At 38.6% G+C, this 24,864-nt stretch overlaps 2 protein-coding genes across 2 annotated transcripts; one reads left to right on the top strand and one right to left on the bottom strand.

Moving 5' to 3' along the window:
- Positions 1 to 5,750: 5,750 nt before the first annotated feature.
- Positions 5,751 to 7,095, bottom strand: LOC141562374 (tripartite motif-containing protein 51-like). The gene is made up of 2 exons (XM_074302413.1): positions 6,094 to 7,095; positions 5,751 to 5,771 (listed from the first exon to the last, which is right to left on the bottom strand). The coding sequence occupies exons 1-2, from the start codon at positions 7,093 to 7,095 to the stop codon at positions 5,751 to 5,753; spliced, it is 1,023 nt and encodes a 340-aa protein (XP_074158514.1).
- A 5,504-nt stretch (positions 7,096 to 12,599) lies between these two features.
- On the top strand, positions 12,600 to 24,193 carry LOC141562373 (tripartite motif-containing protein 43B-like). The gene is made up of 2 exons (XM_074302412.1): positions 12,600 to 13,781; positions 23,981 to 24,193. Exons 1-2 carry the CDS (start codon positions 12,600 to 12,602, stop codon positions 24,191 to 24,193), a joined length of 1,395 nt encoding a protein of 464 aa, XP_074158513.1.
- The last annotated feature ends 671 nt before the right edge of the window (positions 24,194 to 24,864 follow it).

Below are 24,864 nucleotides of genomic sequence, written 5' to 3'. Positions count from 1 at the left end.
TGGATATAGTTTCAATTTCTTCCTCTGAGAATTGTCTGTTCATATCCTTTGACCATTTATCAATTGGAGAATGGTTCGGTTTCTTATTAATTATGGTCAGTTCTCTATATATTTTGGAAATGAGACCTTTGTCAGAACCTTTGTTTTTAAAAATATTTTCCCAATTTGTTACTTCCCTTCTAATCTTGTTTGCATTAGTATTATTTGTACAGAAACTTTTTAGTTTGATGTAATCAAAATCTTCTATTTTGTGATCAATAATGATCTCTAGTTCTCCTCTGGTCATAAATTCCTTCCTCCTCCACAAGTCTGAGAGGTAGATTATCCTCTGTTCCTCTAATCTATTTATTATCTCCCTCTTTATGCCTAAATCATGGACCCATTTTGATCTTATCTTGGTATATGGTGTTAAGTGTGGATCCATATCTAATTTCTGCCATACTAATTTCCAGTTTTCCCAACAGTTTTTTCCGAATAATGAATTTTTATCCCTAATGTTGGAATCTTTGGGTTTGTCAAAGATTAGATTGCTATAGATGTACCCTTTTTTGTCCTTTGTATCTAATCTGTTCCACTGATCTACCGGTCTATTTCTTAGCCAATACCAAATGGTTTTGGTGACTGCTGCTATATAATATAGCTTTAGATCAGGTACACTTAGACCACCTTCCTCTGAGTTTTTTTTCATTAGTTCCCTTGCAATTCTTGACCTTTTATTCTTCCATATGAATTTTGTTGTTATTTTTTCTAGGTCATTAAAATAGTTTCTTGGGAGTCTGATTGGTATAGCACTAAATAAATAGATTAGTTTGGGGAGTATTGTCATCTTTATTATATTCGCTCGGCCTATCCAAGAGCACTGAATGTCTTTCCAATTGTTTAAATCTGATTTTATTTTTGTGGCAAGTGTTTTGTAATTTTTCTCATATAATTCCTGACTTTTCTTTGGTAGATGGATTCCCAAATATTTTATACTCTCAACATTTGTTTGGAATGGAATTTCTCTTTGTATCTCTTGCTGTTGCATTTTGTTAGTGATATATAAAAATGCCGAGGATTTATGTGGATTTATTTTGTATCCTGCCACTTTGCTGAAATTTTGAATTATTTCTAGTAGCTTTTTAGCAGAGTCTTTGGGGTTCTCTAAGTATACCATCATGTCATCTGCAAAAAGTGATAGTTTAATTTCCTCATTTCCTACTCTAATTCCTTGAATCTCTTTCTCGGCTCTTATTGCCGAGGCTAGCGTTTCTAGTACTATATTGAATAGTAATGGTGATAGTGGGCAACCTTGTTTCACTCCTGATCTTACTGGGAAAGGTTGCAGTTTATTTCTATTGCATATTATGCTTACTGACGGTCTTAAATATATACTCCTGATTATTCTAAGGAATAATCCATTTATTCCTATACTCTCAAGAGTTTTTAGTAGGAATGGATGTTGGATTTTGTCAAATGCTTTTTCTGCATCTATTGAGATGATCATATGGTTCTTATTAATTTGATTATTAATATGGTCAATTATATTAATAGTTTTCCTAATATTAAACCAGCCCTGCATTCCTGGAATAAATCCTACTTGATCATAGTGTATTATCTTGGAGATAATTTTCTGAAGTCTTTTTGCTAATATCTTATTTAAGATTTTAGCATCAATATTCATTAAGGAGATTGGTCTATAATTTTCTTTCTCAGTTTTCGATCTACCAGGTTTAGGTATCAGTACCATGTCTGTGTCATAAAAGGAATTTGGTAGGACTCCTTCATCCCCTATTTTTTCAAATAATTTATATAACATTGGGGCTAATTGTTCTTTAAATGTTTGGTAGAATTCACATGTGAATCCATCTGGCCCTGGGGATTTTTTCCTGGGGAGTTGATTAATAGCTTGTTCTATTTCTTTTTCTGAAATGGGACTATTTAAGCAATTTATCTCCTCCTCTGTTAATCTAGGGAGCCTATATTTTTGGAGGAAGTCATCCATTTCACTTAAGTTATCAAATTTATTGGCATAAAGTTGGGCAAAGTAACTCCTTATTATTTCTCTAATTTCCTCTTCATTGGTGGAAAGATCCCCCTTTTCATTTGTAAGACTATCAATTTGATTTTCGTCTTTCTTTTTTTTGATCAAATTTACCAAAGGTTTATCTATTTTATTGGCTTTTTCATAAAACCAACTCTTGGTTTTATTTATTAATTCAATAGTTTTTTTACTTTCAATTTTATTGATTTCTCCTTTTAATTTTTGTATTTCGAGTTTAATTTTTGGTTGGGGGTTTACAATTTGGTCTTTTTCTAGCCTTTTAAGTTGTAAGCCCAATTCGTTAATCTTCTCTTTCTCAATTTTCTTCAAATAAGCCTCTAAAGATATAAAATTTCCCCTTATTACTGCTTTAGCTGCATCCCAAAGATTTTGATATGATGTCTCATCATTATCATTATCTTGGGTGAAATTATTAATTGTTTCTATAATTTGCTCTTTCACCCAGTCATTCTTTAAGATGAGATTATTCAGTTTCCAATTACTTTTTGGTCTATTTACCCCTAACTTTTTACTGAATGTAGCTTTTATTGCATTGTGATCTGAGAAGAAGGCATTTATTATTTCTGCCTTCCTACATTTAATTTTGAGATCTTTATGTCCTAGTATATGGTCAATTTTTGTATAGGATCCATGAACTGCTGAGAAGAAAGTATATTCCTTCCTATTGCCATTCAGTTTTCTCCAAAGGTCTATCATACCTAGTTTTTCTAATGTTCTATTTACTTTTTTAATTTCTTTCTTGTTTGTTTTGTGGTTTGATTTGTCCAAATCTGAGAGTGCAAGGTTGAGATCTCCCACTATTATAGTTTTACTGTCTATTTCTTCTTGCAGTTCTCCTAACTTTTCCTTTAGAAAGTTAGATGCTATACCACTTGGTGCATATATGTTTAGTATTGATATGGCTTCATTATTTATGCTACCTTTCAGCAGGATATAGTTTCCTTCCTTATCTTTTTTAACAAGATCTATTTCTGCTTTTGCTTGATCTGAGATAAGGATAGCTACCCCTGCTTTTTTGGCTTTACCTGAAGCATAATAGGCTCTGTTCCAACCTTTTACCTTTACTCTGTATGTATCTCCCTGCTTTAAGTGTGTTTCCTGTAGGCAACATATTGTAGGGTTCTGCTTTTTGATCCAATCTACTATCCGTCTCCGTTTGATGGGATCGTTCATCCCATTTACATTTACAGTTAAAATTACTAATTCTGTATTTCCTGCCATCGTATTATCCCCAGCTTATGCTTTTTTCCCTTGACCCCCCTGATCCCCCTCCCCGATATTTAATTTACAGACCCCCCCTTGTGCCGCACAACCCTCCCTCTTTTTTTTTTGGATCCCTCCCCCCTCCCTCCAAGTCCCTTCACTTATTCTCCTTTTCCTTTTCCCTTTTCCTCTCCCCCCTTTTAATGAGGTGAGAGAAAATTCTCTGAAAAACAAATATGTTAATTATTTACTCTTTGAGCCTCTTCTGATGAGAGTAAGATTCACACAATGATTCTCCCCCTCACTAAGTTCCCTCAGATATGGTGTATTTTCTATGTCTCTTCCTGGGATGTAGTTTCCCTCTTTTTATCACTCCTTCCCCTTTTTCTGAACCGACCTCCTTCCCTTTACTACACCCCCCTTTTTTTCTTTTATATCAGTAAAATCAAATTATCCTTGAGTATTTTTTATATACCCACAACAGAGTTACAGTTCTCAAGGTTTCTGTGTACCTTTTTCTGTTTCTCTTCAGTCTTGTGGATGTAGATCAAATTTTTTGTTTAAGTCTGGTTTTTTTCTTAGAAACATATAGAATTCCTCTGTTTCATTGAATGACCATCTTCTTCCATGAAAAAGATGCTAAACTTAGCTGGGTAGTTCATTCTCGGTTGCAGTCCTTGATCTTTTGCCTTTCGGAATATCAGGTTCCAGGCCCTTCTATCTTTTAATGTGGAGGCAGCCAGATCTTGGGTGACCCTTATTGTGGCACCTTGGTATTTAAATTGTTTTTTTCTAGCTGCTTGCAGGATTTTCTCCTTTGTGTGGTAATTCTGCAGCTTAGCCACAATATTCCGTGGTGTTCTTTTTTTAGGGTCTATTTCAGAAGGAGTTCGATGAATTCTTTCCACATCTACTTTCCCTTCTGTTTCTATTATCTCTGGACAGTTCTCTTTGATAATTTCCTGTAAAATAGAATCTAGGCTCTTTTTTTGGTCATAGTTTTCGGGAAGTCCTATGATCCGCAGATTATCTCTCCTAGATCTATTTTCCAGGTCTATAGATTTTCCCAGTAAGTATTTGACGTTGTTCTCCAGCTTCTCATTTTTTTTGTTTTGTTTGACTGATTCTTGGGTTCTCTGTGAATCATTCATTTCTATTTGTTCCATCCTGACTTTTAAGGAGTTATTTTCTTCTTTCACAGTTTTTAGTTCTTTTTGTAAATGCCCAATTTCGTTTTTAAATGAGTTATTTTGCTCTATTGAATTTTTTTCCATTTCCCTAATTTTTTTTTTTTGAGAATTATTTTCTTTTTCCAATTCAGAAATTCTATTTTCTTGAGACTTTTTTATCTTTTCCAATTCAGAAATCCTACTTTCCTGTGTTTTTTTAACCTTTTCTAATTCACTAATTTTGTTTCCCTGCATCTCCTGTGAATTCTTTATTTTTTCCAACTCCAATTTCAGGACATTGTTATTCTCTATCATAACTTCTCTTTCCTTTCCCCATTTTTCTTCGATCTCCCTCAATTTCTTAAGAGCTTCTTCTAGGAGAGAGTTATGTGATGGGGGGCAGGAATCGTTCCCCTTTAGGTTGTTATCTTCTGAATCTTTGCTGTTAACTTCCTCGGGGTTGGATACCCGCTCTTTCTCTGTATAGAAAGAATCTATAGTTTTTCTAGCTTTTTTGCTCATACTTAAAAAATGTTTTGGGGTCTGTCCCTGGGGTAGGAAATTATTTACTTCTTTACCAGCTTCCTCCCAGACCGGATGGATGCAGCGGCCCCTGCGCCCGCGCTAAGAGAGAGCTCTGGGAGAGAGTTCCCCACCCCCTCCCTGGAAGCGCCTCAGAGGTGATTAGCACTACTGTGCTTCGAGGGCGTAGAATAGTGAAGACAGCAGGAAGCCCAGTCTATGTGTCCGGGTGGGGAGTGGGTGTCTGCAGCAGGTGACGTAAGAAGCCCCTGCGCTCAAACTGGAAGTGTCTGCCAGAAACCGCGGTCCCTAGTTCAAAGGTTCCGCTTCTCTGGGACTTCCTGGAGCTGAGTTCCACTCCCTCCAGCTAAGCTAGGCAGTGTGTGTTGCCTTGGGGGCCGTATCCACCCACTTGTCAATATCTTAACTATTCTCAGGAGGTAGCTGAGGCCACACCCCCTGGCTTTTGAAGAACTTTGATAAATTCTAGGAAGACTATCAAAGCCACAGTCCTCGTGTGTTGTTATTTTTTTTTAACTGCTGAAAAAGAATTGCTATGTTTTGAAATTTCATAAGCAGAATCCACTGACAATCAGAAGGCACAACATACTTGGGAAGAGTCCTCTTCAGCTTGCAGGGTGAAAGGCAAGCCATCTACAAGTTGGTGATGCTCCTTGTCTTGCAGGGGAGGTTTGGAAATGGAAAAACACCAGCCGGGGAGCCTAGTGGTGGGCTGAGAATTCCTTCTTGTTGGAATGCTCAGAGAGATGAATAGCAGCAAGAACAAAGATGAGAATCCAGTGCACAGAGAGTCATGGGAGCAGGCTTTGTTCCTGGAAGTGGGGGGCCAGGAGAAAACATGGGTCTAACAGGGGCTACAAATGAAATATCAGGTAACTGATAAATAAGAGAACTCTGCAGAACATTGTAAAAGGCCAGAGTGCCAAATTTGTATTCCAAGTATACTCCAATCCTGGGAATAGGATTTTTCAGTTTGTGGTTCAGTGATCCAGGATAAGATTGCAAATAGTGTCCATCTTCCTTCTTGACACATCTCAGGAAAAAGACAGAGGCATATTTAGTTATTCTCCCGGGACTTTTTATCCTCAAGTAGGTTGTGTGAATCCCCAGTGTCCACTGAGGCAGCTGTGTCACATCCACCTCCCAGTACTGTATGCCTGAGGAGAAGGCCTGCTCAGCAAGGACCATGTGAAGATCAGAGTCATCACCAGGGTGGGTGTCCACCTGCCAGCCTTCTCCAGCTCTTACACTCTTCAGATCCTCAGCCACAATCAGGCAAGGACTGGCTGATGCGGGTTCCAACCTGATGTCCACTCTGAATTGGTTGAGGATCTCTATCATGCCAAAGATAGGACACACTCTCACCTCTGGGATGAGAGCCTTGGCCCTTTGGGACAATGCTGACTTGCTCCTTTCCAGCAACTCCTTGACATCCCGGAGAAGATCCAGATTGGGTTGGGAGTCTGCTTCCTGTAGATCTAGCATGAGGTCCTGAAGGGTGCTGCTTTCCTGGGATAGTCTCTCCTTCTTGTTCTTTTTTTCTTGATCCATCCTTTCCAGATAATGATATAACTCATCCCGCATGAGGGAATCCCATTCCCGGTATTCTCTGCTGATCATCTTCTCCCAGTCAATAACAGATTTCTTTTCCTTAACAAGAAGTTTCTTAGTTTCCTTAAAGTACTTCTGTAAGCATCTTTGCAGGTGCTGCATCTTCTTCCTGGAATTGGACACAGCTTCTTCTACAGGACAGTGCCTGTGAGCCCCATGCTCTGGGGCTTGACAACATCTTAGACAGAGCACGGTCTGGTCGTCTTCACAAAAGAACTCCAAGACTTCTTTGTGAATGGCACAGCGCCTCTGTCCTCCAGTACTCTGAAACAGCTGGGAGCTGAGCTGTTTGCCCAGTTTAGTCAGCTCTGCTAGGCTCCCATTGAGTAATGGGAAGCCTCTGACCTGAGACACTTGCCTGCATTCAGGGCAAGAGAAAGCTGTAACTGCTGTGCTTGGGAGACATGCTCGGCAAAAGCTGTGCCCACACCCGATGGTGACTGGCTCACAGAAGTACTTCCAACAGATGGGACACGTGATCTGGTTCTGCAATTGCTGCAGCATTTCCACAGCAGCAGCAGCCATTCTATTCTCTCTACTTGCTTCTGTTCTGCAGCAGCTGAGATGAAGAGCCTTCACTTCTATTCAAAGTAGTGCTTCTGAGCAGAAGAAGGCTCTCCTTTTATAGCAGGTAGCCCCACCCCTCTAGAGCCTCCCTGGCAAGGTGTGAATTCCCCTGTCCCAGAATTCTGAAGTTCTACCTGAGAACTCTTCCCAGTTGACAGAGCCCTGAGGACCTCAGAGTTCACACTTTTAGTTGGCTCCTTTGAATGTTTGGATTTCACCATCCTGCAGCTTTGTGGCTGTCTGTAAGGAAGAGCTTTCTTTCCTTACCCAGCCTTACTCAATCAGTTCTGAGAAGCTCCAAAAGTCCTATGCATTTCTCCCTTCAATCTACTTTTGGAAAGTCACAGAATTTAAGATTAAAAATGGATCTGCATGGCCATTTAGTTCAAGGAGCCCACACCCATGATGAGGGCCATCTCCAGGATCCAAGAAGTGGTATTCCTTCTCTGTTGGATCTACAGTGGCATACTTATTACTTCTTCTCTATTGCATTTTTCTCTCAGTTAAGTGTCTTCTTCCTCCTTATTCCATTCTTTCCACAGTTGTCAATTAACCTTCCACAAGCAACCTGAGGATTAAAACTGCCTAAAAAAGTGTAACAGAAAAACTGATTTGCTTCTTATTTTTAACAACAGACTACCTTTTTTATAAACAGTTCAACATACAAAGCACATTAATTGAATTTTTTCGTTTATCATTTTAAATTAGTAGAACAAGACATTAAAGTGTCAACAACTTATCTGGAAATTTAATTTCCTTTCCCTAATCCTACCTTTCCTTCACAAATGGTGCACCTAGAGGACAGGGTCTGATTTTTTTATCTTTTGTCTTCTAATATCTTCCATGATGCCGGTGAAATGATAGGTGTCTAAAAGTGTTAACTGAATTGAATTCTATTGATTTTAAAAATGAGGACTCCAATGAAAGCTACAGCATTGGGATGGCTAGTGCTTTTTTTCCATTCCACTTATTACTTCATTTGGTCAGGTATTAGATGATCTCTCTATATGTTGTTTAAGTTGTTTAAGTTATCCAAGTGTTGTGAGGGCTGCTATTAACATCTGAGAATATGATGGCACAGAGAGCAGGAGCTCTACTTTGCAGCAAGCATGATTTTTTTTTGAAATCTTCACATTCTTTCTTGAAAGTGGAGAGACATTTCTCTAGAAATGAGGAACAAGGAGGCTTTAATGATTGAGAGTGCCTTGTAAAAAAAGAAGGAAGGATTCCAGTTTTGTGGAAAGGACATGGTAGGGGGTGGAGCTAAGATGGAGGAGAGCAGACACAATTCTCTGTAACCTCCTCTAACCTTCTCTCAAACCTACCCCAGATGAAGGCTCTAAACTGGTTTTGAAGTCAAAGAATCCACAAATATTTGTAGTACAACACATTTCTAGAAGAAGAAGATACCTTGGAAGAATTTCAGAACAGGTCTGTTTCAATCTGGCAGAGGGACAGTCTGCCAAGCCCAGAGCATAGTATAGGGAGACCAGGGCAAGAAGCTGGAGTGGAGAGTCAAAGTGTTGTAGCTTCCACGAACCTGGGGATCTTGTGTGAGCCTCCTTAGGCCACTCTGTTCTGGTTGCTACCAGATGGTTTGGCAGATTTGCCTTTTATAAAAAACAAATAGTTCCATTACTGGAAATCAATCAGCAGAACTGCCCCAGGGCAGCTGTCCCTCCCTCGCATTGAAAGCACCTCAAGCCTTTAAAACAATGAATAAAAAACAAAAAAGAACTCAAACCTAGACAGCTTTTATGGAGAGAGAAAAACAGCCCTCAAATCCTGAGGTTCCTAAAGGCAAAGCAAGTCCAGAAGAAGCCCTAAAGAGAGATACAAGCTGATTGCCATTTCACAAAACTTTCTTTGAAGATAGCATAAAGGATCTTAAAAGAGAATTAGAAGAAAAATGGTGAAATGAAATGAGACCATGGCAAAAAGGAATAGAAAAAATGAAAAAAAGAATGCAGTGAACAAAAAAATTTAATTGTCCAATTGCAAAAGGAGGTAAAAAAATAACTGAAGAAAAGAATACTCTAATTTTTAGTGGATTTAGTGAACAAATGGAAGTGAATCACTCAAGACTTCAAGAATCAGTGAAACAAAAAAAAAAAAATAGAAGAAAATATGAAATACTTCCTAGGAAAAATGATAGTGATAAAATGATTGGTTTATACTCAGTGTAGAGCATATAAGTAGGGACTGAGAGCCACTGAGGACAAGCACACTAGAAGCTCTCAGAACCAAGGGGACAAATTCAATTTGAACTTCAATTTCCTGGTGGCTGGCCTGGCCTCATGCACTTTCTCCACTAAAAGCAAGGCCACACTGAAAGGCTCTTCAGAAAGCTGCCCAGCATCAGGCAAAGAGGAAATAAAATATTTGGACTTTAACTCTTGGCTACTCTTCTGGTGATTACTGAACTGAAACAAAGGCTGCTGCCAGAGACCCCAAGAAAACTGAACCAAGAGAACCTTACAAAGGAAGCCTATAAAGGAATAAACATCCCTAAATTGACAGTATGGCTTCATTATCTGTATCTGAAAGTCAAACTAGCTACCAATCAGGGTTGCCTTACCTTTGCCAAAGGCGGTCTTAAACATGTAATATGTATTGTTGTAATATAATTCCTAAGTTTCTAAACCTTTTCTTTGTCATTTGCTGGCCATGGTGTGTTACCTGAATTTTGACAAACTCCCCGGGAAAAATCTCACTTGATTTCTCATGCCAACTTTTGGGTATTGAAATGGGGATAGTCCCTTTGACCATGAATCTAAGCTTTTTTTCATACCAGTTCTAGGACACCAACAAAACCTTCCTGTTGAAAGTGTAGTCTTCAGTATTTCTGTTTACTGGGCTCTGAGAATGACAGAGAATGACTATTTGTCTAATATTTCATAAAGTAGAACCTTGTGCCAGGTCCAGATGCAATGTTGAGATCGAACTCCAATGGGTAAGTGAATAAAGAATGAAAGGGGAACAATAAAACTCAGGGAGATTCATCAACTTCTCTGTCTTGTAGTCTGTTTCTAAGCATTATTTAATCAGGCTTCTGATGGAGCACCCATGGAGCTTCATTGGGCTGAAGTTTTATTCTGAGCAATAAGCAGAGCCTGCATGAACACAAATGTTGTGCTACTTGTGAGTTGGAATCAATAGAGTATCTGACCACGATGTTTGACACACCAAAGGGCTTTTAAAAACCAATTTTTATTCAGTTATGAAGGATGAAAACCAAATGAAAGCAATACTCAAGAGAGATTTCTTACGTGCCAGATAGAATATAAAAGTGAGGATTCAGTCATCATGTTCCTCCTTCCAAAAATATGTACAACATAAGCCACACCTCAGGATTTAGTAATCCCAGGGGAAAGAAAGTTGCAGTCAGAATATAAGTCATTAAGGTACACCCAATGCTTACTATATACCATCCATATAACCTTAGAAAACTCTTCTTTTTGAAAAAAGTCCCTTCATCCCTGCTCAGTGTAATTCTTTCTTCTCTGTGGGATTAATTGAAGGGGGGAGAGAGAAATTGGAGAGGTCAAGGTCTATAGGTATTTATTGCTATATCACTAGCTAATTATATCACTCCCCTAATTGACTACCAGAATTTTTCTATATGCTGGGAAGAGGAAGGTCAGAAGAAATGAGGCAGTCTAAGAATTCCAAAGACTAGAAAAGTAATTGTTGGTTAAGAAGTCAGGAAGTCATTTACTCATTTGCAGATATTTTATGTGGGGGCTGATTAGAGTAAAAAAGGAAATGCCTGAGAAAGAGATCAGGGGCATGGCTAAAAGCTCTTTCCAAGTGTAATCAAATAAATAAAGAATATTCTTCATGAACCCCTTACTGCCCATAGAAGAATGGTTGAAAATGAACGATATCATTTTTTTTTTTACTGTCAAAAAGGCTTGTGAAATGTTTAAATTTCCATAATATTGTTTATCCTATTGTCAAACCAGGAAACAGGACTATGCCTACTTGCAGTTTAGAGACCTTTAAGCAAGAACCTAGCGTATGCTGCCCAGAACCCTAGTTAGATCCAAAGATTGATGAAGGGAGATTTCTCACAATTGCATACCTCAAATAACCCATATATCTTATCTGAAACCTGAAACTTACTGATGAATCAGTTATTCTTTCCATGTTCTTTGATTAAATATAGATATTTGGGAGTAGGACACCTCTTCATATGAATTAAGGGAATTGCATTGCTTTCTCTCATCCTTACAACTTGGACAGGCCCTAATCTGTCCTTACATTAGAAATCTGATCACCTAATATTGAATTCTTTTCTTAATTAATTGATTTTATTTGATTAATTGCTTTTAATTTATAATTCTATCTTCTCATGTTTTGGAGATTGAGGCTTAAGTTTGTTGCTTAAGAAATCGATATACTTAGAAGATCCAACCTTTGTTTACATTAGTAATTTTATCTTTCAGGTGGCAGAACAGTCAACGTGATTAGATTTTCTTAAGATCCTTTTAAATTTCTACAAGGATATATTTCTAGAAGATTTATTCAGCAATAAAGTCTCTTGGCATCTGGAAAACCAGATCTAATGGTATAAATGTGTCTGCAAATCTGTCCTAAAAATAAGGCCCTGAGGATACTGTATGGCTCATTTGCCTAGATATATTTCAGAGTTAATTAGATCAAACTGGACAGTTTTGGGATGATGCCCAAAGACAGTCCTCTAGGGAAGAATTCCTATGAAGAAATGCTTTCCAGAAGCAGACAACTTCATGAAGTAGACAACTCTTTCCAAAAATTTGCACTTGGATATACTGATTAAGAACATTAAAGAACTGTTCTACTCTTTTCCTCTTGATCCTTGTTTGTATTTTGGCTTCCATTATATTGATTTGACAGTGTGTTTTAGCCATGGGCAGCCATTTCTTGGATCACAGAGATGGCCCTAATCATGAGCATGGGTTCCTTGCACTAAATGACCATGGAAGAGGGTTTCTCATCTCACATTCTGTGATTCTCCATAACTGGACTGAAGGGAGAGATGCAGAGGATTCTTGGAGAGACTTGGAAGTGATTGGGTATGGCAGGGTAAAGGAGAGAAGGTACTTATGGATCCTGGTGTTTACATGGGGCTCCTGAACAAATCAGATTGTAAAATTCATTGATCTGAAGCTCCCTGTTTTCAGAGGCTTCTTCCTAAAAGATAGGGGAACCATCAGGATGGTGAAATCCATCCATACAAAGGAGTCAACTAAAAGTGTGAACTCTGAGGTCCTCAGGGCTCTGTCAACTGGGAAGAGTTAACAAGTAGAACTTCAGAATTCTGGGACAGGGGAATTCACACCTTGCCAGGGAGGCTCTAGAGGGGTGGGGCTACCTGCTATAAAAGGAGAGCCTTCTTCTGCTCAGAAGCACTGCTTTGAATAGAAGTGAAGGCTCTTCATCTCAGCTGCTGCAGAACAGAAGCAAGTGGAGAGAGGAGAATGGCTGCTGCTGCTGTGGAAATGCTGCAGCAATTGCAGAACCAGATCACGTGTCCCATCTGTTGGAAGTACTTCTGTGAGCCAGTCACCATCGCGTGTGGGCACAGCTTTTGCCGAGCATGTCTCCCAAGCTCAGCAGCTACAGCTTTCTCTTGCCCTGAATGCAGGCAAGTGTCTCAGGTCAGAGAATCACCTTTGTGTATCAATGGGCGCCTGCTAGAGCTGACTGAACTGGGGAAACAGCTCAGCTCCCAGCTGTTGCAGAGTGCTGAAGGACAGAGGCGCTGTGCCACTCACCAGCAAGTCTTGGAGTTCTTCTGTGAAGACGACCAGACATTGCTCTGTGTCAGATGTTGCCAAACCCCAGAGCATGGGGCTCACAGGCACTGTCCTGTAGAAGAAGCTGCTCCCAATGTCAGGAAGAAGCTGCAGCACCTTCAAAGTTGCTTGGAGAAGCACTTTGAGGAAGCAAAGAAACTTCTTGCTAGTCCCAGACCTCTTGTGAACTGGCACAAAATGATTAGAGAAGAATACTACAAAATGTACAACCTGCACTTATTCAAGGAATGCCCTTTTGCTAGGATTGAGGAAGAAGAAAGAAGTGAGAAGGACAGACTTTCCCAGCAAATGAGAACCCTTCAGGACCTCATGCTAGATCTCCAGGAAGCAGAGGGCCAAGCCAATGTGGATCTGCTCCGGGATGTCAAGCAGTTGCTGGAAAGGAGCGAGTCAGTGTTGTCCCAAAGGGCCAAGGCGCTCATCCCGGAGCTCAGAGTGTGTCCCGTCCCTGGCATGATAGAGATGCTCAACCGCTTCAGAGTGCACATCAGGTTGGATCCTGCATCAGCCAGTCCTTGCCTGATTGTGGCTGAGGATCTGAAGAGTGTAAGAGCTGGAGAAGGCTGGCCGGTGGACACCCACCCTGATGATGACGGGCATCTTCATATGGTCCTTGCTGAGCGGGCCTTCAGCTCAGGGAGACAATACTGGGAGGTGGATGTGACACAGCTGCCTCAGTGGATGCTGGGGATCCACACCCCCTGCTTGAAGAGACAAAGTGGTGGCAGCAAGACCCATTGTCCCTCTGTGTTCTTTCTGAGATGTGTCAGGAAGGAAGAGGATTACTTTTTGCAATCCTACCCTGGATCGCTGGACCACAGACTGAAAAACCCTATTCCCAGGGTAGGACTCTACCTAGAATACCGTACTGGCATTCTGGCCTTTTACAATGTTCTGCAGAGTTCTCTTATTTATCAGTTACCTGATATTTCCTTTGTAGCCCCTGTTAGACCCATGTTTTCTCCTGGCCCCCCACTTCCAGGAACAAAGCCTGCTCCCATGACTCTCTGTGCACTGGATTCTCATCTTTGTTCTTGCTGCTATTCGTCTCTCTGAGCATTCAAATAAGGAGGAATTCTCAGCCCACCACTAGGCTCCCCGGCTGGTGTTTTTCCATTTCCAAACCTCCCCTGCAAGACAAGGAGCATCACCAACTTGTAGATGGCTTGCCTTTCACCCTGCAAGCTGAAGAGGACTCTTCCCAAGTATGTTGTGCCTTCTGATTGTCAGTGGATTCTGCTTATGAAATTTCAAAACATAGCAATTCTTTTTCAGCAGTTAAAAAAAAATAACAACACACATGAGGACTGTGGCTTTCATAGTCTTCCTAGAATTTGTCAAAGTTCTTCGAAAGCCATGAATTTCAAGGTATTTCACTCCTATGTCACTTGAATTACTGTTAACTTATCTTTTACTCCATTCAATAAAAATGTGAAATGAATTCTAGCTTTTGGTGTGCTTCTTTGTATCTTTCTTATTGTGCATTTCTTTCCTTTGTGTTAAGCTCTTTGTTTCCTCATTTGGGGTTTTCTTGGCAAAGTTATTTGTTACAATGAATTTAACTTTGCTAAAATTATCTTTATCTCTTCAAGGAATATAAAGAATTTTAAGGAATCTAAGAAACGGCTTCCTGGTTTCTCTCTGCCCCTTCTTTGCTCTGCCCCTTCCACTATTGTTTTAATTGGCCTCATACATTGAAGTCATATTATTATTGCCACCCTAAAGAATTTTGGGGTCTTATGGACCTCAGAAAATTGATATGAGTAGGAAATCAATGCTAATATGGACATCAATGTCTTCGACCTTGGTCCATTTGACTGGATATCTTATGGATCTGAATGAAAATTAGAATTTAAAATTTTGTTCAGGTTCAAATGACAGGCAATTGGTGAATAGGTGTTATTGCCCAAAATAAAGACTGAAACAAAAAACATCAAAGAATAAGGAAAAGAAATCACTTACACAAATATTTTGGGAGTACTTTTATTGGTGGGGGACAAGAAGCTGGAAATCAAAGGGGGTATATATCACTATGCACTTTATGGTCTCAAGATGCAATAGAATACACTTGTCACGTAAAAAAATGATGAAGATTTTCAGGAAATAATGTGAAGTCTTCCCATTTGGGCATCTATATAAGATAAGAAATATACATAGAATTTATTCTCCCCTCACCCCACAGGAGTTCACTGATGAGGAGTAAATTGGGGCTCTAAGCCAAGATGTATTAGCTGTTCTCCTCCTGAGTCTGATTAACCTCTCTCTCTCCAAAGTAACCAAGGGCAGGTTCAGTAACAAATGAATTTGCTACTCAATGCTGTATCAAAACAAAGTCTTTATTGATAGTAAAGGGATAGACAGGCATTAGGCCTCCAGGAAGACCAAAATGACTGGCAAGGGGATGCCAGTTGGCAGGCACAAGGCTGGTGTAGACCGAGTGCAAGGATTCCATTTTTTAGAACTTCCTTTTATACATAACTAGGGTCATCAAAACAACATTTGCACAGATATGTTATCCAAAATGTTGCCAAGATATTTGTAAATAAGACAGGAATTTCTCTTAATCATTTGTATCTCAAATTATCTCTTTTTACCCTTCCTGAGACAAGAATTTCCTGTTAATTATTTTTATCTTGAACTATCTCTTTTTTTTTTTTTTTTTTGACATTATCATTTCCCTCTCTCAAATAATAGGACACAAATTCTTTTGGGGGTAGGGAAAATTGTCGTCGAAGATCATCAAGCTGCTTCGTGCTGAAAGGGGCATCGATGGGGGGGGCGGGAGTTGATGTCTAAAAAGCAATAGCCATAGTATTTTAAGCACAGTAATAGATAACCCAGACAAGTTTGCTGTTCCACTTCCTAACCATAACATAATTATTTACTGAAAATTCTTCCTCCCAAGATACTAAATGTTCTTGTTACCCACAGAAGGAATGCTATAGAATTCAAGTAAGGTCTTCTTCTCACTAAAGATGTTGAAATCCTTTCTTTTGGACTGAAACCTTTTCCTTTTTATAGGATATAAACTGACAGAGAGATGCAATGACTACAAACTTGTCTGAAGCAAAAAAAAAAAAAAAAAAAAAATGGGCTGTCACAATTGTCCTTGGCTTCTCAGAGAAGAAATACCTTGCCTATATATTTGGAAGTGTTCAAGCTGAGGATATCATAATTAAGAAAATTCTTTATTGAGGCATAGTCCCAGATAAAGTTTTTGAAGAAGTCTATGCCAAGGGGGCAGCTAGGTGGCGCAGTGGATAAAGCACCAGCCCTGAATTCAGGAGGACCCGAGTTCAAATATGGTCTCAGACACTTAACACTTCCTAGCTGTGTGACCCTGGGCAAGTCACTTAACCCCAGCCTCAAAAAAAAAAAAAAAAAAAAAAAGTCTATGCCAGAATTATCATCACTTTCAGAATTGCTATGAAGAGGGATGAATCATCTAGCAAGCTTTTTCCTCCAATAAAAAGGCAGTATGAGTAAAGAGCCTTTGCACAGAAGTTCAGGTGATTCTAAATAATGTTGAATCATTGTCAAATATTCATGTGCATTATTTTCATATTTGGTGAATCACAGGATTATAAATCTAGAGCAAAATTTCTTAATCTGACATAAATGAAATTCCTGCCCAACCCCCAATCAATGGATAGATATTAGGGGGTCTGTTAATTCCTGACATTCCTGATATTAAGACCAGCTTTCCCAAACATTCCCGTTAGCAATCGAAAGTTCTTTCCAAATTACTGATGACCTGATCAGCATATGACAGCTCAACTTTTGGAAAAACCAATTTGATAGAAACAATTACTAAATATTCACTCCAATTTCACAATCCATGATCTGCCTTTCTGAGGTGGCAGGGAAGGGGGATAGTAGAAAGTAATACTTAGGCCACTAGGTGGCCTTGTACATAAGGTTATTGAACAAAGTTCAAAAATGTTCTCAACCACTAACTAGCTCTGTGACTTTAGATAAGTAATTTAACTTCTGTCTGCCATTTTGTCTTTAGAATGCGTATAATAACTTCTTATTATAAAGCTTTTTTAAAGACCAAACAGGATTAGCTATATAAAGTAATTTGCAAATCTCAAAGCACTGTGAAATTAGATAATATTATTAGTAATCACTTCAGACCAGCTCACCCCACTAGAGAGATGGCAGTTCCTTCAGAAGGAAATGGAAGCCTTAATATGAAACTAAAAGAGACCTGAATTGAACCTCCAATGGCCAAACTGAGAAGATTGTTTAATCCAAGCTAAATACTGGACTCTTATTATCTGATCTTACACTCTCAGGAAGGCAGAAAATTTAGTCTCCATCCCCTTTACAGCCTTTTGCTTAGTAGGCAAATACATTTGAATGAAGGAAAATTTTGGCTTGAAAATGAAGGTAATATTATTGTGCTGCCTACTTCACAGAGTTATTGTGAGAAAACAACTTTATTGTATAAAGTGTGAATTAAAGGCTGTTGTAGTGCCACAGTTCCCTTTTATGGATCTAATTCAGTTTCCATAATTTTCCTGACACAGTTTCCCTGAATTATTCTGCCTCTATTCCTAATTGTAATGCTCAATACTGCAACACAACCTTTCCCTCTTAATCATTAGAATGTTTCAAAGTTGAAGATCTTAGATTTTAGACATCATTAGAATATCAGGTGCCACTCCCCATCCCATTTAATTAGAATATCAGGTGCCTCTCTCTCTCCAGTGCCTCCCCCAATTATGTCATTATTCTTGTTACGCTATAAAGGAATTTTTGTATTCAACATTCTCTGCTAGATTCTTGGAGACAATAGTCTCATTCAGCCCTGGGAAGAAACCATGGATCCATTTGGTCCCAGTAAATCTCTCCCTTTCAAATAAAACATTAAAGACTCTCTAATCTCCATTTTGCCTCAGTTTCTCTGCCATTCCACTGTGATTTAATGACTAGATCTAAGGTTTCAAAGTACTAGAGAAATGTGGAAAAAAATTCTATCTTTGTTTAAATTGAGAGAGATGGAGAGAGCAGAGCAAATTCACAGCTGCTCAAAGTAGAGTGAGGAAAGGGGAACGTATTTATGGGTTTTTGAGTCTTTTGAGCAGGGCTCAGGGGCAAAAGGAATAAAACACATGCACATGCAATAAGCTAGGGAGCAGAATACTTAGAAAGTCTCAAGCAATGTTTTGAATCTTCAAGTGCTTTACACTGGTCAAGGCTAATTCTGTAGTTTCTGGCAACTACAGATATCTCCAAATTCAGCTAGAATTCACTTACAACACGTCACTTGTACATCAAGAAGTTTGGGGCATCATATGTAATGGGGATAAACTGGAACCCTTCCCAGTAAGATCAGGAGTGAAACAAGGTTGCCCACTATCACCATTACTATTCAATATTGTATTAGAAATGCTAGCTTTGGCAATAAGAATCAAGAAAGAGATTAAAAGAATTAGAGTAGATAATGAGGAAAACAAATTACCACTCTTTGCAGATGATATGATGTTATACTTAGAGAACCCCAGAGATTCTACTAAAAAAGCTATTAGAAATAATCTACAACTTTAGCAAAATTGCAGAATACAAAATAAAGCCCACAGAAGTCATCAGCATTCTTACATATCACTAACAAAATCCAACAGTTAGAATTATAAAGGGAAATTCCATTTAAAGTAATTACCAATAGTATGAAATATTTAGGAATCTATCTGCCAAGGGAAAATCAGGAACTATATGGGTAAAACTACAAAACACTTTTCACACCAAAAAATCAGATATAACCAATTGAAAACATATTAAATGTTCTTGGATAGGGCAAGCAAATATGATAAATATGACAATACTATTTAATCTATTTATTTAGCGATATACCAATTTGACTTCCAAAAATCTATTTTCATGACCTAGAAAAAATAACAACAAAGTTCATATGGCAAAACAAAAGGTTAAGAATTTCAAGAGAACTAATGAAAAAAAAAATCAAATGAAGGTGCTGTAAATAGACTAGTTGGTCAGTGGAACAGTTTAGATTCAAAGGAAAAAACAATCAATAACTTTAATAATCTAGTGTTTTACAAACCCAAAGACCCCAGCTTTGGGGATAAGAACTCACTGTTTGACAAAAATTACTGGGAAAATTGGAAATCAGTATGGCAGAAACTGAGCATTGATCCATACTTAACACCGTACACCAAAATAAGGTCAAAATGGGTTCATAACCTGGGCATAAAAAAATGAGATTACAAATAAATTAGAAGAACATAGGATAGTTTACCTCTCTCAGACTTGTGGAGGAAGAAGGAATTTATAACCAAAGAAGGATTAGAGATCATTATTGATCACAAAATAGAAAAATTTTTATTCCTTCTTGCAATGATCTCATTTCATTTCCCTATTGTTCTTCTAATTCTATTTTAAGATCCTTTATGCAATCTTTGAAGAAAGTTTTGTGAAATGGGGACCAACTTTTGTCTCTCTTTAGGGCTTTATCTGGAGTTGCTTTGCCTTTAGGAACCTCAGGATTTGAGGTCTGTTTTTCTCTCTCTCCATAAAATCTGCCTATGGTGATCATTCTTTTTTGTTTTTTATTGTTTTTTTTAAGGCTTGAAGTGTGTGCAATACAAGAGTGACAGCTGCCCAGGGGTAGTTCTGCTAATTGATTTCCAGTGCTGGGTAATGGTGACTAGGTCGGGTCTTCTTCCTGCACTCAGTGATTTACAATTTGTCTTTGACAAAAGGCCAATCTGCCAAACCATCTATTTGCAACCAGGACAAAATGGCCTAAAGAAGCCTCACAGAACATTCCCAGGTTGGTGGAAGCTACAACACTTTGACTTTCCACTCCAGGTTCTTGCCCTGGTCTCACTATATACTATGGTCTGGGTTTGGCAGACTGTCCCCTGCCTGATTGAAACAGACCTGTTCTGAAATTCTTCCAAGGTATCTTCTTCTAGAAATGTGTTGTATTACAAATATTTGTGCATTCTTTGACTTTAAAACCAGTTTAGAGGCTTCATCTGCTGTTGGTTTGAGAGAAGGCTAGAGGAGGTTACAGAGAAGTCACTCTTTGCTACACTGTAGATTATTCTATGCTCCAGAATGACTGATTGGAGAAAGTGAGTTTTAAGCTTCATAGAAAAGTGTTTGGCCTTTCTGATTCAGAGATTACTTATTTGGATATTGTAGGACTGCAAATGTAACAGGATCAGCTGTCAGAAGTAAATATAAAGAAGGGAACATTATCAACTTCTCCTATTGGAAGATGAGATTCAGAGGCAAGGGAGATCTGAAGTTTTGTATTCTGCTTATGAGCATTCATGGTGCCAAGGCCCTTCACCCAGACATCTGCAAACCATTTTAAGATTAGATAAAAGTCTTGGCCCCAAAGGAATGTCCTGGATGTGTGAGAACTCCCTACCCCAAGGTTTCTCTGACCTAGGTGTTAACAATAAGTATTCTTTAGATCTTAAAACCTGTCAAACACATGATGAATGTTTCAACCATAAATCTGTCACACATTGCCTTGACTTCCTGACATATGGTCAACAGATGTTATATCCTTTGTTCTATTGAAACTTACTTTGCTACGTGGCATTTGCTCCACAACGTATAAAAACCCTCTACTTTGCTTCAATAAATGAACTTTTCTGCCCTGTGCAGAATCGTCTCCGCCTCTTTCTTTCTTCACCCATTCCCAGGTTGTAGCCTTACCAGCCTTGTGCTTACAGGCTGACACGGGGCTTCAGACCCCCCTTAGTTCGAGACCCGCAGGTCAGGTCATCATGGGACAATTCTCTTTTTAGAAATTTTGTTAGACATAAGGAGAGACAAAAAGTGATGGCTCATATGGAGAGATACCTTCTGCATCAGGGAGGCCTGAATTCATGTCATCCCTCAGATATTTCCTGATTGTTCTGTAATATCTTTCGTCTTCCAAGTATTCCACCAAAGGTAAAAGTTAGAAAGACCTTTTCCACCAACTTCTGTTTCAAGTGCTTAAACTTCATCTTGCTTGCCAGGGATTCTCCAAGGTGCAGGTTAGGGATTCTACAAGGAACACACACTCCAGAGATCAGGTCTATACAACGATGGAAAATTCCTACTTGTTTATGGGAAAAAGAAAGCAAGACAGAGCCACTGTCAGTTCATGGAGGCGAATAGTATACCAACATAAAAAGCAAACAAAAAAAGACACAAAAATTAAAATAATAGAAAGAGGCCAGGTTGGGAAGATCCATAAATACTCAGCAGAATACCTTGTATTTAAATGAATTTAATTTACAATAAGCAAAATCAATTACAAGGAATATATATATATATATAAAGATACTTCTGCCTTCACTGTTTTGTTTCCATAGGGGAGAAATAGAAATGCAAAGTAATACCTATAACATATTGAAGAAAATTAATACTGTGTTGTATCATTTGATAATTAAAACTATTTTGTCATCTCTATTTTCCCACTATTTTACCAAAAAACGATCTCTTAGCCACATGCAGAAGGGTACCTTTACTAGTCCTAGCCTCCTGGAGTATCTACTTATTAGCCACTTTAAAGGTGGCACCCCAGCTTTCGTTTCTTCTTTAAGAAAAAGAACTAGTTGGAACTGCTCTCTCCCTTGGGGACAACTCCACTGTCCTAGCTTCTCACTTTAAAATTTGGGATCTGATCTCCAAGGAAGGGCAAAAAAGAGGTTTGGTGTGATTTTATTTTTTAGCCGAGATTTATTAGAGGCCTTTGAAGATAGTCAATTAATAAACATTCCATAATTGGCTGAGGATGTCTTGATTATCGGTACCTGAACTATCTGCCAATCTACCAATCAGGAGTCAGATGTAAGTCTTTTGGAAAATCCAAGCAAGATGAGGTCTCTTGGATGACTTTAGGGGACTTGGCTAGCCCCCTAACCAAAGCTGGTGACCTATATCCAAGCTCCCTTGGATTATTTATATAGAAGATCAGAATATAACCAGAGTATACCTTATGTAGAAGCAAAAAGGGCCCCCTAAGAGAAAAACACAAACAGGATGTGCCTTGACTAACAGAACAAGGAAATGTCACAACCTTGGTTATACTTTGTGTGGTTTTCTGGCATTTGTGTAATGTATAACAGAGAAAAACATGCTTAAGGTGGGATATAAAAAGGAAGCTGTAAGAAATAAAGTCAAGATGTAAGCTTGAATTCACCTGGTCCCATTCATATCCTTTTCAGTTATTACTTCACCCAGCAGTCATACAAACTACTAGCGCTCTTACCTTTGTCAAAAGATGCCACTGTCTTGTCAGGTCAATGAGAAGGAAAACGAACCTAAGTTTAGAAGGCTCTCTTAGCCCTCAATGTCTCTTTTCATTGTGACCCAGAAATCAAAGTCCCACTGTCTTTATAACAGCTAGCCTAAGAAAAAAAATTAGTCATACAATCCCTGGATTTTGCCTGCCAGTGCCATCCATCTTATTAACACTTTACACATGGCTGTTATTAAAATGATATCTTGTTCTGGGGGAAAATGTGCCTCAGTTATAATACTATTCACCACAATCTGACTTTAGTATATTGCTTACTGTTAAACTTATCACACTCTTACACCCAACTTCTACCTATATTTCGCCCTTCTAATTTTACCTTATAGAAGACTGATTTCTAGAAGTGAGAGAAGCAATGAAAGTACAGAAGATTAAAAAGTAAAGTGATCAGTAAAGTTTATTTTAACAATAATCATAAAAATAGCTTCTTTAAAAAAAGATGTCAAATTCCTAATGTTCTTAAGAGCAGAGAATGTGAGCAAATAAAGTGATAAATATTTGACACGTAAAAGTCCTATATTATTATAGACAACATAAACTTCAGAGAAGTATTTAAAAACAAACAGCAATTTATTTGATATTGTCAAATTCATATATATGTTGGCAATACTTTATTGTTTTACTATAGTCCTACAAGAGGAGGGAAGACTAAATCCTACATGTATTTTCTATCTGAAACACATGCCCAAATGTGAAATTCCTCCTATGAATTTTAGAAACTGTTCTTTTCGTCATTTCTTCTGTTTCAAATGTATTCTCTTGCATCTTGATACCAAAACATTCACAGCCATTCCCAACTGATACATACTCCGGTTTTCTAATTTCTTGCCCTGAATTAAAAAAAAAAAATACAAACTAGTATAGGTGATTGCTTTTCTTGTTTCTTTGATTTTTTTTTACTCTTTCTTTTTTTTTTCTCGTAAATTCTATCTGCTTACCAACTGTCTGTCATTTAAGGCAGATTAAAATTTTAGGTTCTAATCTTGCCTCCTGATCAATAAGATATCCAGCCAAATTTACCGAGTAGACAAAATTGTTATCCAGCAGGATATTTAAACTTCTGGACTGAGAAATTCTTCAACAATTTTGCATTGTGGATAGGCTTTACAAGGATTTCTGGCAGTAAAAAAAAAGGAGTTTGCCTTTCTGGGATAATTGAGGTAATGAATATTAACTCTCATTTCCTTCTTCCATCAGCCTTTTGGAGCCAGTCAAATCCATTGGTCTTTTGAGTGTTAAGAATAATATGCCTCAAATTTTTATAATGTATGAAACTGATTGAAATACAATTATTGAACAGCAGAAACAGAAGAGGAGAGAGAAGCCAGGAAGTTGTTATAGGGACATTTCTCCTTTTCTGAGAATTGCCATGTATGTCAGCTGGTAGGGCAGGCCCAGGGGGTAAAAAGGGCTTGGCCTCTGAGGCAGGAGATTGTGTCTTACAGGTGTTAATGGTTCCTTGAGATGAGAAGGGGTGTGTCCTGTTGCTAGATCCCCTCTTAGAATGAAGCACTAACTCCAGGTGTCTCCCTTCTGCAGATCCACCTATTCATGCTGAGTGGGCTAGACATGGGGTAATCCCAAAGGAGAGTTAATATAAATAACCAGCTTAGAGTCCATAGGCAGGGATGTAGAATAAGACGTTTTCCTTACAACTGGGGAGTCTCTGCAATGGATGACTGTCTGCAGATTTAGCAGACTTTGCAGACAGAGCCTAGATGAATCTTTCCCTGATGTTTGTGGTTCCCTACAGGTGGCTGTTGAGAGATTAGTAGGTAAAGGAGAAGCAGCTGGTCTTATTTGGAAATTAGTTCGAGAGAACGCTAATGCCCATTGCCAGAAAGTCATGCTCTCCTTAGATGGGGATGCAAGCCTTGAAGAGATTATAAAAAGATGTAACAAGGTTGCCTCCAGTGCCTTTCAAATGGATGCCCTGGAAGCTGCTATTTCTGAAGGAGTGCAGTAAGTGATCACATAAAATGCAACTGCCTCCTTGGGCAGTGGTTCTTTGTTTAACAGAGCTTCCAAAGGCCTGGGATTAGGTGATCTCTGAGAGGGAAGTTACAGTTACATTCTTCAAATGTCTTTAGATTCTATAAAGAGGTGAATAAAATTTTAGAAAAGTTAGACTTGGGGACAGCTAGGTGGTACAGTGGATAGAGCACCAGCCCTGAATTCAGGAGGACCCGAGTTCAAATCTGGTCTCAGACCCTTAACACTTCCTAGCTGTGTGATCCTGGGCAAGTCACTTAGCCCCAGCCTTAGAAAAAGAAAAAAAAAAGTTTACTGTAGTTTAAGGGGCACAGGACTAGAAAAGGGAACTTCTAGGAACCTCTATTCTATGAACCTCATAGAATTTTGAAATCTATGGACCTCATAGAACTTTAACAAATTCTAGGAAAGCTATGAAAATGAAGGTCTTCATAGGAGTTGATGTTAATTTTTAAATTTCTGGAATACAATTGATGTTGTAAAACTTCATATATACATGGGATCCACTCAGAACAAGAAGGCACAAAACACTTGGGAATGGTCCCCTTTCAGCTTGCAGGGTAAATGGCAGGCTATCTAGAAGTTGATGATATTCATTTTCTTGCAGGGAAAGTTTGGAGATGGAAGAACTCCAACCAAGAAGCC

This window comes from Sminthopsis crassicaudata, chromosome 3 (genome assembly GCF_048593235.1).
Source record: "Sminthopsis crassicaudata isolate SCR6 chromosome 3, ASM4859323v1, whole genome shotgun sequence".
NCBI classification, from domain to species: Eukaryota; Metazoa; Chordata; class Mammalia; order Dasyuromorphia; family Dasyuridae; genus Sminthopsis; species Sminthopsis crassicaudata.
This window is presented reverse-complemented; position numbering and strand designations above follow the sequence as displayed.